The following is a 15,903-nucleotide window of genomic DNA, read 5'->3' as shown; positions in this document are numbered from 1 at the left end:
AATCTGCTCCAAGATTTTGCCGGGCAGAGGTAAGACTGTAGTTCCCTGGGTCTTCCACCTTCCCCTTCTTGAAAATGGGGGTTACATTTCCCTTCTTCCAATCATCTGGAACTACACCTGACTGCCATGACCTCTCAAATATGATGGACACAATCATGAAATGGTTCACCTTAGAACAGTAGTTGAGGTTTACTTTTGCCATCTTTCTACACATAAAAAGTAGTTGGGTTTATATAATAAGATTGTACTTAAGCTATGCAACACAGCTAGCACCTTACTTCAAATAAAGAAAGATTTCCTCTGAAATGACAATATCAAAGCTATAACACCTTTTCTATTTCACTGTTTGCCTCTGCAAGGTATTTAATCAGTGGAAAATGCCTCCTTCCTCCTGTGACAAAGTCTGCAGAACCCAACAGAATAACAGAAACCCTCCACAAAAGTAGAAGGTATTTTACATATTAAGGTTTGTTATACAACAGAACAATCTATTACTTCCTGGCAGTCCTGTAACAAAAGGCCAAGATCATTACTGAAATAGTTCATATTTGTATTAATGATTAATTTTCACACAAAGCAGCAGCAGCAAAGACAATTCTAAAGTTACTGGGGTTTAAAGCACTGAAAAGGTAAAATAGACTTTCTTTAAAAAAAAAAATAAAACAACCCAATTTTTGTTCTCTCATAAACTGCTACACTTCATTACAGTAGTATTCCACATAGAAACTATAATTTTACCTGTGGCTTAATATTCTGGTATGGACAGTAGCTTTTGATATACTTCATACATTTTTCATCTGCTAATGGATTTCCCCATTCCTCCTGTTCTTCAATTGTCAGAGGGAGATGAGTTTTCATCATTGTATTTAGAACATCTACAAAAGGAGCCTTAGAAGTTATTAAAAAAGAAAAGTTGGCAAATAGGACAGAGGACCTCACAGGCCTAGTTCAAGGTTTTCTCAAATGAGGAAAGGGAACTTTGAGTTGGAATGCTTCCAATTCTGAAGCTGGTAAAATGAACTAGAAAATACAGTTTAACATCATAATCCATAACAGGTCTGCAGCCCCTCACCTGTAAAACCATGGCTCTGATAAGTTCTGGAGCAGTGTTGCACAGGGCTCCTGCAAGAACTCCTCCAGCACTGGCAGCTGCTAGTGCTGTGTATTTTGGCTGAGAAAATCCTAGTTCATGCAGCAGCATGATGCAAGCCTTAAGGTCATCGAGCCCTTTGAGTTTATTATGCCGACATCCATCTTCGTGCCAGCTAAGGCCTAGCTCTCCTCCACCCCTGAAATTTAAAGTAAGTCAAGTTGGAGTCTCTTTGGAAAACATTACACAGCAAAGCTTCAGATAATGAAAGGACATCAGCAGCCACAGAACTGCGAAACCATAGTTTCTCTCCTGCATTAACTCTTCTTTCCTCTATTCTTGTCTTTACCCTCCTTTATAGATAAAATACACAACATTCAAGCAAAAAAATCTATGCATGATGATTGGTGAAAATCCTAACTGCATAGGTGCATTCCTTGCCCTTGTGTCATGGAACTGACAGGAAATGCACGACTTCAGGAAATGACACCCTCATTGTAGGCAATACAAAATCAGACATTATCTTTTTATACAGGAATATTTATTAAAATATCTGAAACATTTTGAATGCTTCTATCACCAACAAGCACTTATTAAAACAGTAAAACTGTATTTCTCAGCTCCATCCTGAGACCCTCGGGATTTGTCTTCTGCATAGCTTAAATTCTGAGAGTGTTAGAAGGTAGGACACTTTTCTAGTTTTTGAATTTTAAACTACTTGAAATGTTCTATTTCGTAATACAGAATTTAAAAAAATATTTCTATTTCTTTCTACGTGACCACTATTTTAGTTCTAAGCCACCTGAAATTTCCCTATTCAGGTTTCAAGTTTAAAATTAACTGAGTACTCTGCCAAATTTCTCCATCTTTGGATGGAGAATCCATCTTCATCTAGGACTGACTTACATCTTAAGACACTCAGAGGGGTGGGAGGAAGAATAGCACAATGCTTGCCACTGACTATAGCAGATTGAATATATTTGTATACTGAATTTGTTTTGGAACTGGTGTTTCAAACAGTTCCTTCCCCTCCCTAAAGCAATTTTTTTTGTTATCTTCTTTACCTACTGAATTATTATCTCAATAAAAATACGAAGCATATATTACATAGTGGTTTTATAAAACTAGTAGGTTTGTACCTAAACTGGAGACAGAGGGTTTTAGCCAATAAAAGAAGAGATGCAGGTTAAATGCTTAAGTAGTTGCTGTAGAAGGCAAATGGCTTTCAGAAGACACAGACTGAACATCTGTACACAACACCCTTGGAAAGAGAGGGAGGTAGCATGTCACTGTAATCTGAATGTGTTACCAAAATTTTTCTTGAGCAAAGGTGAGACAAGAAGTAACGAGATGTCAAAAGATTAAAAGTTACATACAACAATCCCATTGATTTAAGAAACCTAAATACAGTATGTGGTCTTGAAAGTATAATTTTTTTTTCCTGAGGTAAATTTACTTTTTTGTTAAAACTACTTTTAAAAAAATCTAAAATGAGATGGAAGTGAAAAGCATTAACAATTGGGTACAGCTACATGAAAAAATATTTCTTTAGCTCTTCAGTTGCATATCAAGAAATACCTGTATATCCCACAGATTAAAATCTTAATTCCATTTTATATTTAACTTACCTAACATGGCAATATGCTAATATCCAGCCCTCTTCAATTAACATCAGCTTGTCTTCTTTAAAGCTCATGTTCAAATCTATGCCATAAGCTCCATATACATGAACTAGAAGTGGTTTCCTGTGTAGCTCTTTAGAATTCATATTATGAAAAACTGTAATTGGCACCGAAGTTTCATCCTGGAAAAGGAGTATTTTACAATAAAGGACATTGCAGAAATCTCAATGACACATAGCAATGAAAACTTCAATTATTTATTTTAAAATGTGTTTTTCTGATTATAGTAATTTTTTTCACTTACAATGTACAAAGCACTCTTGAAAAATAAAGCAAGAGACTGAACCTCTGCTGTGTAGGCTTACGGATGCAGAGTATAAAATTCATTTAAGTGCAACACCTGAGGAGTTTTTAAACTACCAAAGCACCCAAGTCTCCCTTCCCCTGTTAACACCAAGAATATCTATTATTAACAAAATAGTTTACCACTTACTGCAGCACAAACTCTTTATTAACATGTCCAAATTTTTAAATTCAGGCTGTTAAAACTTTCTTTTTTTGATCTATACTGTGCAGCTGGTTGTGGGGTGTTCTTTTCAACACTGGCACCTTTTTCATTTATCATGGAGAGTATGACACCGCGTATCAACTAGCAATTCTGAGTTATACCATACTAAGATTCTTGACTCAACATGTACCATTCTCTCCTTTAGCACACCCAGGTTAATGAAAAAAAAATCCTATCACGACTCTTTCTTGTTCTTCTCTATAGCACTGGAGAAAACACCCACTGTTTAGTAACTATAGCACCAACTGCTCGTTACATTTTTTAATCTCTATTCCCTGCCAAACGCATTTTCTTTAAATGGGTGGGGAGGAAGGGAAGAATAAAAGGAATGGGAAAAGGACTGAAAAATTCTTACCTTGCTTTTAGCTAGTAAACGTGTAGTGTGACAATTCGTAATAATTGGTACCTCTTGCACAGCTTGTTCAATGAGATTATTTTCTTTAAATGAATATGCAAAATGCTTAGGGGGGTGTACCGGGGAGGTGAGCTGGAAATAGCAAGTGCTGGTGGTATGTTCAGGATGAGATTCCAATTCAAATTCACAGGCCCACGTAGGTAGCTGAGAAAACATGGCATTTCAAGTGAGACCGACCCTTACATTGCTTCTGTAAATTTTGCCTAGTGTGTCCTTCAGAGAAAAAGATTCTGAATATCTTCAGTTTATCTGTAGCACAAGGTGTATTTTTTTTTTAAGCTCAGTAATGAAACAGTCAAAAACTGAAAGACTTTGGCAAACTTTTCCCCTAAGGCCATGGGATAAAGCTGAACAATGAAATAAAAAAAGAAAAATAAATCCAAGTTCAGACTGAAATGGGCATTAGTGTAGATTTTTCTTTTTTTTTAAAATTAAAACATTCTTTGAAATGATTCTGCATGGTTTTTATTTTTTAGATCCTATTTCCCCTGATTTTGCAGTCCTACTTCAACATGTTATACAGCCAAGTCCATGTCAGTTGTTATGCCTTTGCTGTGAGTTAGCTCAGTAATGCTAAGCCACTGAAAACCCCTGCCTCTTAACTTTGTTCCTAGTGCCAGCCATTGTGAAGAACAAAACCTTTTCCTGGCACATTCACCCTCAGACACTTACTGTTATTATATTTAAGATTTTTAACTCTGCTAAGAATAAAAGAAATCAAGATTCATTCTTTGAGAGCAGCAGGACATAGTCAAACCTTCTGCCAGACCACTACTTACTTGGGTTGGGTTGCTAGAGACATCTGAAATGGCAGCAAAAGTCCAAGTTCTCCAGAGTAACTACAGACCCTTTCTAAATAAATAAACTACGACCATTTTAAAAAAAATGAAGGTTTTAGAGACCATACAGTGCACTTTGTTGAAAACCTTTTTCTGTAGCAGTTCTATAGAATGCAGCATTGGTAGCTTGTCGCAATAAACTTGCGAGTAGTTCAGATGATTGTATTTTTTCAGGCAAACAAATCAATCAAGTATTTTGCCTGAATGGTCTCCAGAAATCATGGGTTTGAACTGAGTCACTTTGGTTTTAATCCACAAGTATTTAACAACAACTAGAGAAGGGAAGAAATACTTTGCACAAATTCTACTGCAACCTCAACTCTTCCCATTCATTATAGGGCAGTGTCCATACTTGTCTTCGGAATGTTCTGATCTTTCTTCTGTGGGAGGGGCCAGGCTTATTTCCTTGCTTATGCTGATGAATGTAACCAAAAATAGGCCCAGTAAAACTAAGTAGAGTATTTAGGGAATCAAGTCCTATTTTACATTAGAAATCAGCTGTATCGTAAAGAGCTTGACTGTAAAGACGACTGCTCTTTCTGTTGAAGAAAGAACTGAGTTATAGGATAGCTGCTCTCTAAACTTGCAAGGAGTGCTCGCAAGTAACCCACCACATAAAAAACAGCCACAGGTAATATACAACAGGCATAATACTTGGCAGTATTATAGTTTCCAAACCGTGTCTACTCTTGGAATTTATCTTTGCTTTCATCATAATGTTATGTTACAAAAAAAAAAAAAAAAAAGAAAAGTTAAAACATACCTTTATTGACTGAACTGAATGTGAAACAAAAGAAATCACATTTAAGTAAAGATGACCAGCATTCTTCAGGAACATAACACAGTGATCACTGAACATCTCCAAATCTACCAGCTTGGTTTTCTTTTCCAGTGCATAAACTAACTGCCAATTCTCCATCCCACTGGAAGCTACCGGTGCTTTCATCAGCTATAAAACCAAGATGTAGTTAAGAGTTATGAATGAGATCTACAGACATGTAAGTGAACTCATGCAACATCTTTAGTGCAAAAATTTATTAGTTTGTATCAGGGGTTTTTACCTGACTAAAACTGGAGGCTTTGAAACTCCCTTTACTTGGGCAAAATGGAAGAACAATGAAACATCTGGAAAAGTTCAGTTCTTACAGATTAATCTGTAGAAAATTTTCAAGCAGTAAGTGCTTTCAGCATGGCTGGAACTGTAGGTGGTTTGGTTATATAGACTGAGATAACCAACTTCTTAGATTTTAATATAGGGGAAATGACTGTTAAAGCATACTCATTTCTTGATGTTGCCAAAGGAGATAGAAACAAACTGGCATACCACAGGTAAGACTCCACGTACTACTATCAGTCTTTCAGTGTAATAATTCTCTTAAATTATTTCAATAATCTGTGAAGCACTGAATTAAAAGCCAGCTTTACTATTTCTGTATGATCTGCAACAGTTATCTGAATGAACCTTGTTATCAGTTAAAACTACCTTATATTCTGCAGGTTCTCCATATGTAGTAAGAATATATAACTCGTCATTTCTGTGCTCAATGTGGTAAATGACCCCTTTTGTTCGTGCTTGTACAAGAGCAGGTGACTTAAAAGGATGTCTACAGTCAATCAGCCAAACTTCCGAGGTGGTCTTGCTGTTGCTGTTGATAGTGAGAAAACGCCTATCTTTGGTGCAATATATGTCCACAAAAAATCTGTAAGGAATAATTATTTTTTTAAAAAAGCTTAAACTTGATTAGTATTATAAAAATATATCAGAATCATTGCTTCAGAATCATGGGCTTCCATCTGCAAGGTAAAAACCAGCATGCCTGCAAAGAGGCTGAAGAAATTGAAGACTACTTGGTTCCCAAACCCACTCCTTCTGCTTTTATCCTGGGATTCAAAACCCCACAAATCTGCAAAGAAAGCAGGTCAGTTGCTGCCTAACTGAATCCAAGTATTTGCATTACTGAGATAAGACTGGAAGCTCATTGATGTATTTAGGGTTTAAAGTTCAGGCAAAACACAGAACTTTTTATTGAGCTTTTAACACCTATTTTTTTAAAGTAATAATGGATAAGTATATTAGTAAAGGACATCACGTAGGAATGGCAGTAACAAAAGAAAAGTAAGAGCTATTATAAAGATAAATTGATAAAAAGCCTCAGTGTTACTGACCTAACTTTGTCTGAAGCAGGTAAAATAAAAAGGACTATTTTTTAAAAAAGTACAGAAGCCTATATGACACGAGACAGACAGGTTGCACTGGTAAAGCTGGAAACTAGGAACTGGGTTTGGAACTATGTAAGAAACCAGGAGGTATTTACTGCCATTAAATGCTTATGAAATCTAGAAAAAAAAACCCAGAATGATAACCAGTGGATGAATGTTAATAGTAGAGAAATAGTAGAGAAATCAGAAATTCAGAATCAATTTTTCATGAGTCATCCTAATTAATTGGAATGCCCCATCTTGGGACACAGCAGTTTCTTTGCCATTTTGAATCTTTAAGACTGTATATCTCTAAAAGCAAAACTGTCCAACACAAAGATCCAGAGGATTTCATCAAGAAGTTGCAGGGTTGAGTACCATAATCTGCATTAATACAGATCAGGTACATGACTGCAATAATGATCCTTCTAGACTTCAAAATATTTGACTTGTGAAGGAAAGGGTGCTTTACATAGCATTTTCAGTGCCTTTAATTATTTGCATGTGGAGGAATTCCAATTTTCTTGGTGCTATTGTTTTTTCTAATTGCACCCTCTTGACATCTTAAAGAGGACAGGCACAGCAGGGGATCTAAAGTCTGCAAGGAATCAGCCTCCTTGCTCTCTAATACACGAGTCTGGCAAGAGTGCGGCACTGCATTCAGTAGAGATTCGAACAGTTCAGCTCTGCTGACCTTACCTCTGAGAGAGTAAAGCTGAAATGCAGGTTACACTTCTCCCCAAGGACTCTGACCTTGATATTACTTTTTTTCCCTCTTTTTATTTTTTTTTTCTTTATAGCTTTTTTTTTCAGGAAGTCAAGAAATCAAAAATTATTTGATTGCACCTAAAAGAGCTGGTCAGATGTAGACTGGAACTGCTCAGTGTCAATACAAAAGAATGTCTTGCCATCTCCAATGAACAAGTAACTTCAGTTATGAGCTGCAATAGCACATGAACCTTTAGAGTAAGTTTCTAGTAGATTTACTGTAATGACTATGACCTTCAGAATTATGGCAACAGTTTCCCTGTGGGGAAGTGTCAGGTCAGTGCAATTTGATTTTCCAAAAGTATGCATCAAATGCCGCTGGAACAAAAGGATCTTATTTACTCCATCTCAATTGCAGATTTTTTTTTTGTTTTGTTTTTAGATGAAAGTATAATAGAAATTTCTTTACTGAATATGTAACTTGAATTAAGAATAATCGTAAACATTTATGGAATGTTGTACAAATTGACCACATGCTGCATAGCTGAAAAACTAGTTCTGCACTCACTTTAGCCAGAGCCTTCTTGTCTTCCTAAACCACTGCTTCAAGAAAGGTTATTGAGAGGGTATTCAGTCAACAATAGTTCTATCTCTGGGAATGCTGTAATGATTTTGCTCATCCATTACCCAGAGCAAGGATTAGCCTGAACTTCTATGGTTTTTTTTAAAGATGTATCAGACATCAATAGCAGAGAAAACAAAATGAAATCCACAGTCTGATTTACCCTGTATGAAACTGTCACACATTCATTAAAGGACACCCTGACCTGAGACTGACCTTGACATTTATAAACTCAGCTGAACTCGTGAGGTAAGAGAGGAAAGTTAAATCTCTGTTGATCACATATCAAGAGGAAAACAGAGCACATTCTCAGACTGCATATGGCACTACTGACAGCAGGACACAAGTTAAAAATGCCTTTTATCATTTGGGATATGATACAAAAGAGTATGTTTTCCAAACCAGTTATATTTTACATATAAGATACTCTAGAATACATAAAGGACCTGTTAGATTTTACGTAAGTATTACCTTGCATCTTGTTCTGTATAAACTAACTTAGTATGTTTCTGATTAGTGAAAATGGTCATAAACACATTCTGGCATTTAAGGTTCTTCTGACTTGTGTAATACAGAACATCATTCGCAGCCCATTCTGGAAAAAAAATATAAATGCATATCAAATTTACATCAGTATATACAATTACCGAGAGAAAACAGAGCTCCATGAACACTGGACCCAATGCTTAAAAAGGTGGGTTGCAGCTGACATGGAACTGAGGACAGCTCTTCTACATCCCAGAAGCTGGGATAAGCCACAAAAAGACTTTTCCACGTTTTCTCTGAATCCCACAGAACAAGAATCTCATTTGGAAAAAAACCCAAAACAAAATTAAGAAGAAAAGGGCAGAGGACCATGTTCCACCATGTTCTAGTTCCAGGGCCCAGAAAGAGGAAGCTCTTGACTGTGGCAGGGTTCTGGAGGTAACAGTAAAATAGTAGATGTGTGGCTGTTTAAAACTGAGCAGAGAAACAGAGGTTTACATGGACTCAGCAAGATAATAAAGGGAGTATGAGCTCTGCACCGCTGCATGTGACTGCATGCAAACCATTTAAAGAAAAGAGATGATGCATGTGCCCCATGGGTAAAGCCAAGATAAAAATTCTCCAGTTTTCTATGCGTGTACATGTGTTCACTAACATTATAAACATAGAAATACAGGAACCTTGCAATTTAGTAATCTGACTGATCCAGCCAAACTACTGCTATCTCTGCTGGTCCTACAGTCACCAGAGGGATGTTTAATACATATGCTTTAAAAAGCATATGTATTATAAAAAAAAATACATATGCTTTACTGTATGCTGTCTTATGCATAAATACTAACTTGCAATACGAAACTGGAGGAAGTACCACACTGAAGTAATGCAAACAATTTGCTATCTGAACAGCACCATGGCTCCAAATTGCACAGGAAGCTGAGGGTTCCCTATGAAGACAAGAAAAATGGAAGTTCTTCTATAGCCTAGCATTTAAAAATCGTAGATGTAAATTTTGAAGAACTTTCATTTGTCTGCCTGCTATCATGTACCATGCAATACAAGCATATACTTTGCAAGTACAAATTCTCTTGTTCATGATTGAGGGACCTCTGTACCTCACACCTGAGTAAGGTGACAAAACGGGTGTAATCTCTACCATTCTGAAAGTCATTTTTTCTACTCTTATTATCTGCCATAAGCTATCACACCTACGTAGGGAACAGGGAGTTGGTTTATGAATGTACTGATTCTTCTGGACAAACCTAGATAGATGTTCAAATCATGTATAGTGAAAAATGTCACTGCCAAACTTGCAGGCCTAGCTTTTAACATGCATTATAAACTTCAATTGTGCAAACACGACATTAAATTCTTGCTATTCTTTATTTTTGTAATTAGGAAGTTTTACCTAGATTTTTAAATTTTTGCCCTGAATTACTTACACTTGATGACATCTAATAACATAATCCAAAAAACAAGATGTGGAACATTGTATACACACTATTGCACTCCTTTTCTATATTCTTTAACATGGAAGGTTTCCCTGCTCATGGCAGGGGGACTGGATGGTCTTTAAGGTCCCTTCCAAGCCAAAAAATTCTGTGATTCCATACTACAAAAAAAAAGAAAGATTTCCCATTCACTTCAGTTTACCTCTGCTTATTTAAAAGCAGTGTAAAGCTCTGTTATCTATTCTTAAAGAATTGACTCAAGGCCTGACTTCATCGGTCTCTGAATTGTGATCCACATCCTAGGGTCCAGTAGAAATTCTAGCCAGTACTTAATAGCAGGTATCACGTGCACACTTTTCAGCGAGACCAAGAGCCTACAGCTATCAGAGACTGCAGTTGTAGCTGTAAGGGTTTAATAACTAGAGCATTTCTCGTAAGGATCTTTATAGTGTAGACAGTTATGTGAGTAATTTTTTAAAGCATATTGAGTGAAATACCATTTTATGGTACTATGAAATAAAAAGAACTATATGTACAACTGTTCAACATGTGCTTGCTTTTATAGTGAAGGAAAACCTGTATCGTGAAAGCAGTCACTTTCATCTACATCGGGTAACTTGAAACTCTGCATTGTGAAAGAAATTGTAAACAAAAATTATACGGCTGTAATGATTAAACGTAAAAATTTTGCTTCCTTATTTTTTTTTAAATATTTTTTTTGTGGACTAACAAAAATATTGTGTTGAAAGCTGGTGTGATCCACACGATATTTATAAACAACTTACCAAAACTAAATACGCTTGGAATGATTTTTTCCACAACAGGAAAATGACCAAGTTTCATAATAACACAGGTTGCCTCTTCAGAATTTTCACTTTTTAAGCTGATGGCCATGTATCTCTGATCTGGTGAAATTCTAATACGTTGAATAAAGGCATCAGAAAAACCAAGATCTTCAGTACTGAATAAAATGTCACCATTTTCTTCATCTACTGCACTTAAAAATAGAGATCACAAAAAAATCCTGTAGTTAAGACACTGTCAAAATTAACAGTGGTTGTTAATGCCTGTATTTAGCAAGTCTGTCAGCACTGTTCACAAGCATACTACTGTAATTTATTAACACCAAATATTTGTCTGGCGAGATATTTACAAATGCACTTTGTAAAAATAAAAAAAAAAAACAGTTCAGGGCAGGGGGCGAAGTCTTGTAGTTATTGTTAAAAATATTTCAAGAGTGTAGATCTCGGCTTCCAGTTATTAAATTTTAAAGTTCAAATACCTAAAGCACAGTTGTTTTTACTAAACACAATTAGTAAAATATTTCTCCAGCCCCTCAGAACTAAAAAAGCATCAATGTGCTTTTCATTTTTTCAAAATGTTAATTTAGGGCTCTGAAAAAAAGTGACTTCTCCCTTTTGTCTCCAGAGGAGAGGAAATAGTATATATTGATTTAGTATCAATATATAGTATTTGCTAACTCTTGTCACCACACCTTTTTGGATTCATCATTCTAGAGCTATTAGTCATAAAAAATTTATAAAAATAATTTTAGTTTATTTAAGAAACACAGCAATTAAGCTTTAATGTAAGAAACGTACACTAAGTGATACGCGTACAACATTTTTAACAATCATGCCATGTTAGGAAGACAAATCCCTTACCATCATCTGCTTTTGAAAGAAATATGCAGCCATTCTCTTCAAAGTACACATTCTCTCCAAACCTGATCTGTTCAATATAAACCAAGTATGTTTCAAGTCCAACATATAATTATGCTATTTCCTTAGAATCCCTATATTCAACACAATTGTAACTTACTTACACAAATTGTAAAATATAGCACATGTATTTGATACTGAGGAAGGAACTGCATGCATCAGAAAGGTTCTTTCAAAGTTAGGGTACTTAAGCTACCTATACCTGCTCTAAATGCAACAAAAGGCTCAGATCACCTGCAATTGCTTGTGTAACTTAAAATGTCTTGTATTCTTTAACAGAAAGACAGATGATTATTGTAACTTTTCTTGCTTTTGCTTAGGGAGAAATTAACGTAACTACACTACTATGGTCTAAACACAGGCTGTTACTATCCACAAATATTAAAAAATTGAGAACTCAAAACTACACCCATAAAATAATCAGTAAACCAGCATTTTATAGCAAGAATGGTTTCACTGCCTTTTATTTGTAGTCAATTACAAGTTTGTATTTTTTGCCACTTACCCTCGGGCTTCCCAAATTGAGTGTATACTTATCGTGCAACTCTTCTAATTTTTCCTTGATTCTCTTTGTCATAGCTTTGTATCTCGTTGAAATGTCATTCCAGTTTTCCTGCTCCGATTTCAGAAGATTCTTGTACAAAAGGTCTGATGTTATGGATGCATTTTGTTTCCTTTTGGAAGGGGTTTTTGTTCCTTCCTGCTAAGTAAGGAAACACAACAATGGCTACAAGCCAGCACTCTGTACTCCAACATGAATATACTGAAGCAACAATAGTATTTCCTGAGCTACAGACCCAAAACCAACTTTGCATTATCGTAATAGTACGTGCCATTAAAAAACACAGTTGGACTAAGTTTTTTAAGATCTTTCTCATCTTTAAGTGTTTGAGGCCAGGTTGAATGGGAGCCTTGAGCAACCTGGTCTAGGGGAAAATGTCCATTCCCATGGCAGGGGGGTTGGAACTAGATAATGTTTAAGGTCTCTTCCAACCCATTCAGTGATGTGATTCTATGAATGTCAAATTGACATATTTATTGAGGTCTTTTCTTCAAAATTCAGGCTACTATTAATTTATGCTCTTAATCAATTATACGTAAATATGTTTGTTCTTGTTCTAAAACTAGGTTTTAGTTGATTTTTGTGGAATTCTAGGGTTTTTTCCTTCTTCAGAGGTGTTTTCCTGTCTTAAAGGAGTGTAATTTTCTTTCCTAGGCAACAATGCAGCTCACACCTCTGTCCCTGTACCTAGGAGTCCTGGCAGCTTGTTCAGGTTCTTGCTCCACCTCCCCAAAAGTGTTAGTATAAATGTTCAGAAGGTGCAGAATGAAGCAATTAGCTGATATGGGTTCTGCAACAATTTTATCAAGAATAAGCTTAAGGATCTGGTTTTCTACGATCTATGAGCAGACTACTGCTACCTCATTGCCAACAACCCAGTCTTCTCTTGTAAAAATGTTAAAAATGTGTTAAAATTGCTAGAACAATGCTACTTCTTTTTGCTTGCTGTAAAATCTCATTTGTTCAAATATATTTGAACAAATGAGGCTTAACAACATATATTACAGTACATAACACTGCATAGATGACACAAAGCAGCATTTTATTACATTCAAGGGTATTATGTGACTGTGTCTAAACTTGAAAAGCAGCACATACTTTTTACCCCATCCTCCCCTTGCATCAAGAACTGTTGGTTTGTTCCTGGTTTATCTTCACAAAGGCATGAGATATAAAACATGAATGTTACAAGTACACTTTGAAAGGAGGAGAAACTGAATGCAAACTATACCATTCATGAGAATGGTTCAGACCAATGTTCCCTATAGCCTGAAACACCAAACCAGAAGCATAAGTCAAAGAAATCATGAAAGCCCTTAGGGAAGCTCTAAAGCAACTGTGTAATTCATCAAGGTACAGGAACTGCAGTATGTGTTAATTGTACCATCCCCTCCCCAGTCACTGGAAAAATTGCTGTAGGTCTACACCATTCCCCAAAACAGAAGTAACCAAACGAAAACCCCACAGTGGCCACAAATGGATATTTAGGAAAGCATTAAGAATGGGACAAGCAGAGATGATATTCCCCAACAGGTATTCCCCCAGCCTCCAATGATTTTAGCTCAGGAACTTCCTGAGCTGAATGTGGTTTACCAATATTTAAAAAGTCTCTTTCCTTTATGTGTATCATCTCCCTTTACCCCTGTGTAAAATTTTAGCATCCACACTTTATTTTGATAAGTTTCACACTTTAAGAATCTTTTGATGATTCCCTTAGTTTTATTTTCAACAGTTCCCATTGTACTTTTTGGAAATATTACATAGAGCTGGCAGCCACAGTGTAGGTATGTGTTAGTTACTGTACACCTCCCTGCCTAGGGAAAAACCAGTCACTTAGAAAAGCAGCTAGAAAGATTTTGGGCATAGCAGAGGATCTCAGTGGCAATGTTTGAAAACATTTGCTCCAAAGCAAACAGGCATAGCTTCCTCTCAGGTGAAAAAACCACCTTTTTATATCCAGGTACTAGTGTTGCAGACTGGTATTTTTAACTGTGTTACTTAACTACCAAGGAATAAACAGAACCACACATTCTCATCCATCAAGGCTTCCCATGTTCTCCTTGAAACTTTGGTTACATTTTAGACACAGACTTAGGAACTGTTTACATTATGGTTAGAAATAAGAGGGTTACAACACTACGATCTTTGGGTCACCTCTGAAGAAACACTGCCAACTTGAAACAATTTTAGAACAACCATGCATCCATTTGAAAACATGTTTAAGAGAAACCAAAACACCAATCTTTTTAAACAGTATTTATGCATTATGCATATAAATTGTCTACAGGCAGTGATACTGCAATAAACTTTTATAATACCTTTAGCAAACTCTGTATTAGAAACACAAGAACAGAAGACCTGAAATTATTTCAGTGCATTTCCTAACTGTGCATGACACATTGCCACCCATTTACATAATATTTATTTTCAGGAATGACCCCAGGTACCTTTAGAAGTATAATTTATCATATGTGAATATAATTATGAGAAGTCAATAGCGTATTTTAGTATTTAATATGGTGCAAACCGTGACTTACTGGTCAGCACAGAAAAAGTCAAGGTTTTGAGCCAGCTCACAGTCGTTACATCTGGTGTCATCAGTTTGGACACTTGGCCTCTACACTAGGTGATCTCTTCCTGCAGCTATCTCCTGACACTTTATCTGAATCCTTTTGGGACATATCAATTTTTTAAAAATTGCTACAGCAGGAAAATCAACCAAAATGCAGCTTTACATCAAAACAATATAGGACATTTGAAAAACTGTAAAGATCTTTGAACATAACTGAAATCCTGATATTTATCCTCCTGCTCCAAGCCCTTTGGGAAAAATGTGTTTCCTCTACATTTGGAAAATACGGCTGGCTTCCTGAACAGATATGCCAAGGTGGTTGTTGACATTAAGTCTATACTTAATCACTGTACCTTGCAGGAAAAGCATCTCCACGGCAGGATGCTTCCAGGTGGCAGAGTCCTGTATGTGCACGTACTTCCTGAACAGGCCAGGATATGGCATTTTTTTGGTTTTATTTTACTACAAATACATACTCTTTGAAGACAGCTATGCTTAGAGTAGTATTTGACATTGTAGCTCAGCCCTTGGAGAAGATTTCGCAGTCCAGCACATGACATCCTAACCTTCATTTCTTGATAGTCAGCCTGAAATTACCAGACATCGTAAATTGCAAATCATTTGCACTATGTGAAATATACATAATATAAACTGCAGGTAAAACTGCCTCTCTTTCAAAAGGAAGGAAAACTGATTCATTAGGTAAATCAGATGAGAAGAAAGTTAAAACTCACGCTGTTTCTTAGCAAGTGGTACATGCTGCTTAGACTGAGTATTAACCTGCAGCGTTACTGCAAAACGTGGTTCCTGGTGCTTTAAAGTTTAACGAAACTATCAATGAGAGAAAGGAAGGTGCAAATGTTTATGTTTAAATGTTGAAGAACCAAAGCCGGGTAGGTTTGGGAGTTTTCTGGGAAGTTGTCCCCCTTTGTAACTCACACAACAATAAAATCGCTATATCTAAAGAGACAACTTGACAGCAAGAGCTCACCTCCCCCTCGCAAAAACACTGACAGGCTTGCAGCCCTGCGGGGGGCAGACCCTGCGTGTT

The 15,903-nt window shown here is 36.3% G+C and overlaps 1 protein-coding gene across 1 annotated transcript; it reads right to left on the bottom strand.

Annotated features, from left to right (window-relative positions):
• Positions 1-738: 738 nt before the first annotated feature.
• On the bottom strand, positions 739-15,439 carry PREPL (prolyl endopeptidase-like; the record flags this gene model as incomplete). Its single annotated transcript, XM_010013088.1, is given in 12 exon segments — positions 739-888; positions 1,073-1,289; positions 2,719-2,894; positions 3,636-3,839; positions 5,298-5,483; positions 6,018-6,234; positions 8,535-8,658; positions 10,783-10,986; positions 11,662-11,728; positions 12,224-12,418; positions 15,206-15,377; positions 15,379-15,439. Coding segments are annotated over 12 exon segments (1,941 nt in total), but the record flags the coding sequence as incomplete, so codon positions are not given.
• Positions 15,440-15,903: the final 464 nt, after the last annotated feature.

This window comes from Nestor notabilis, unplaced genomic scaffold, assembly GCF_000696875.1.
Source record: "Nestor notabilis isolate BGI_N333 unplaced genomic scaffold, ASM69687v1 Scaffold24064, whole genome shotgun sequence".
In the NCBI taxonomy this organism is placed as follows: domain Eukaryota; kingdom Metazoa; phylum Chordata; class Aves; order Psittaciformes; family Psittacidae; genus Nestor; species Nestor notabilis.
This window is presented reverse-complemented; position numbering and strand designations above follow the sequence as displayed.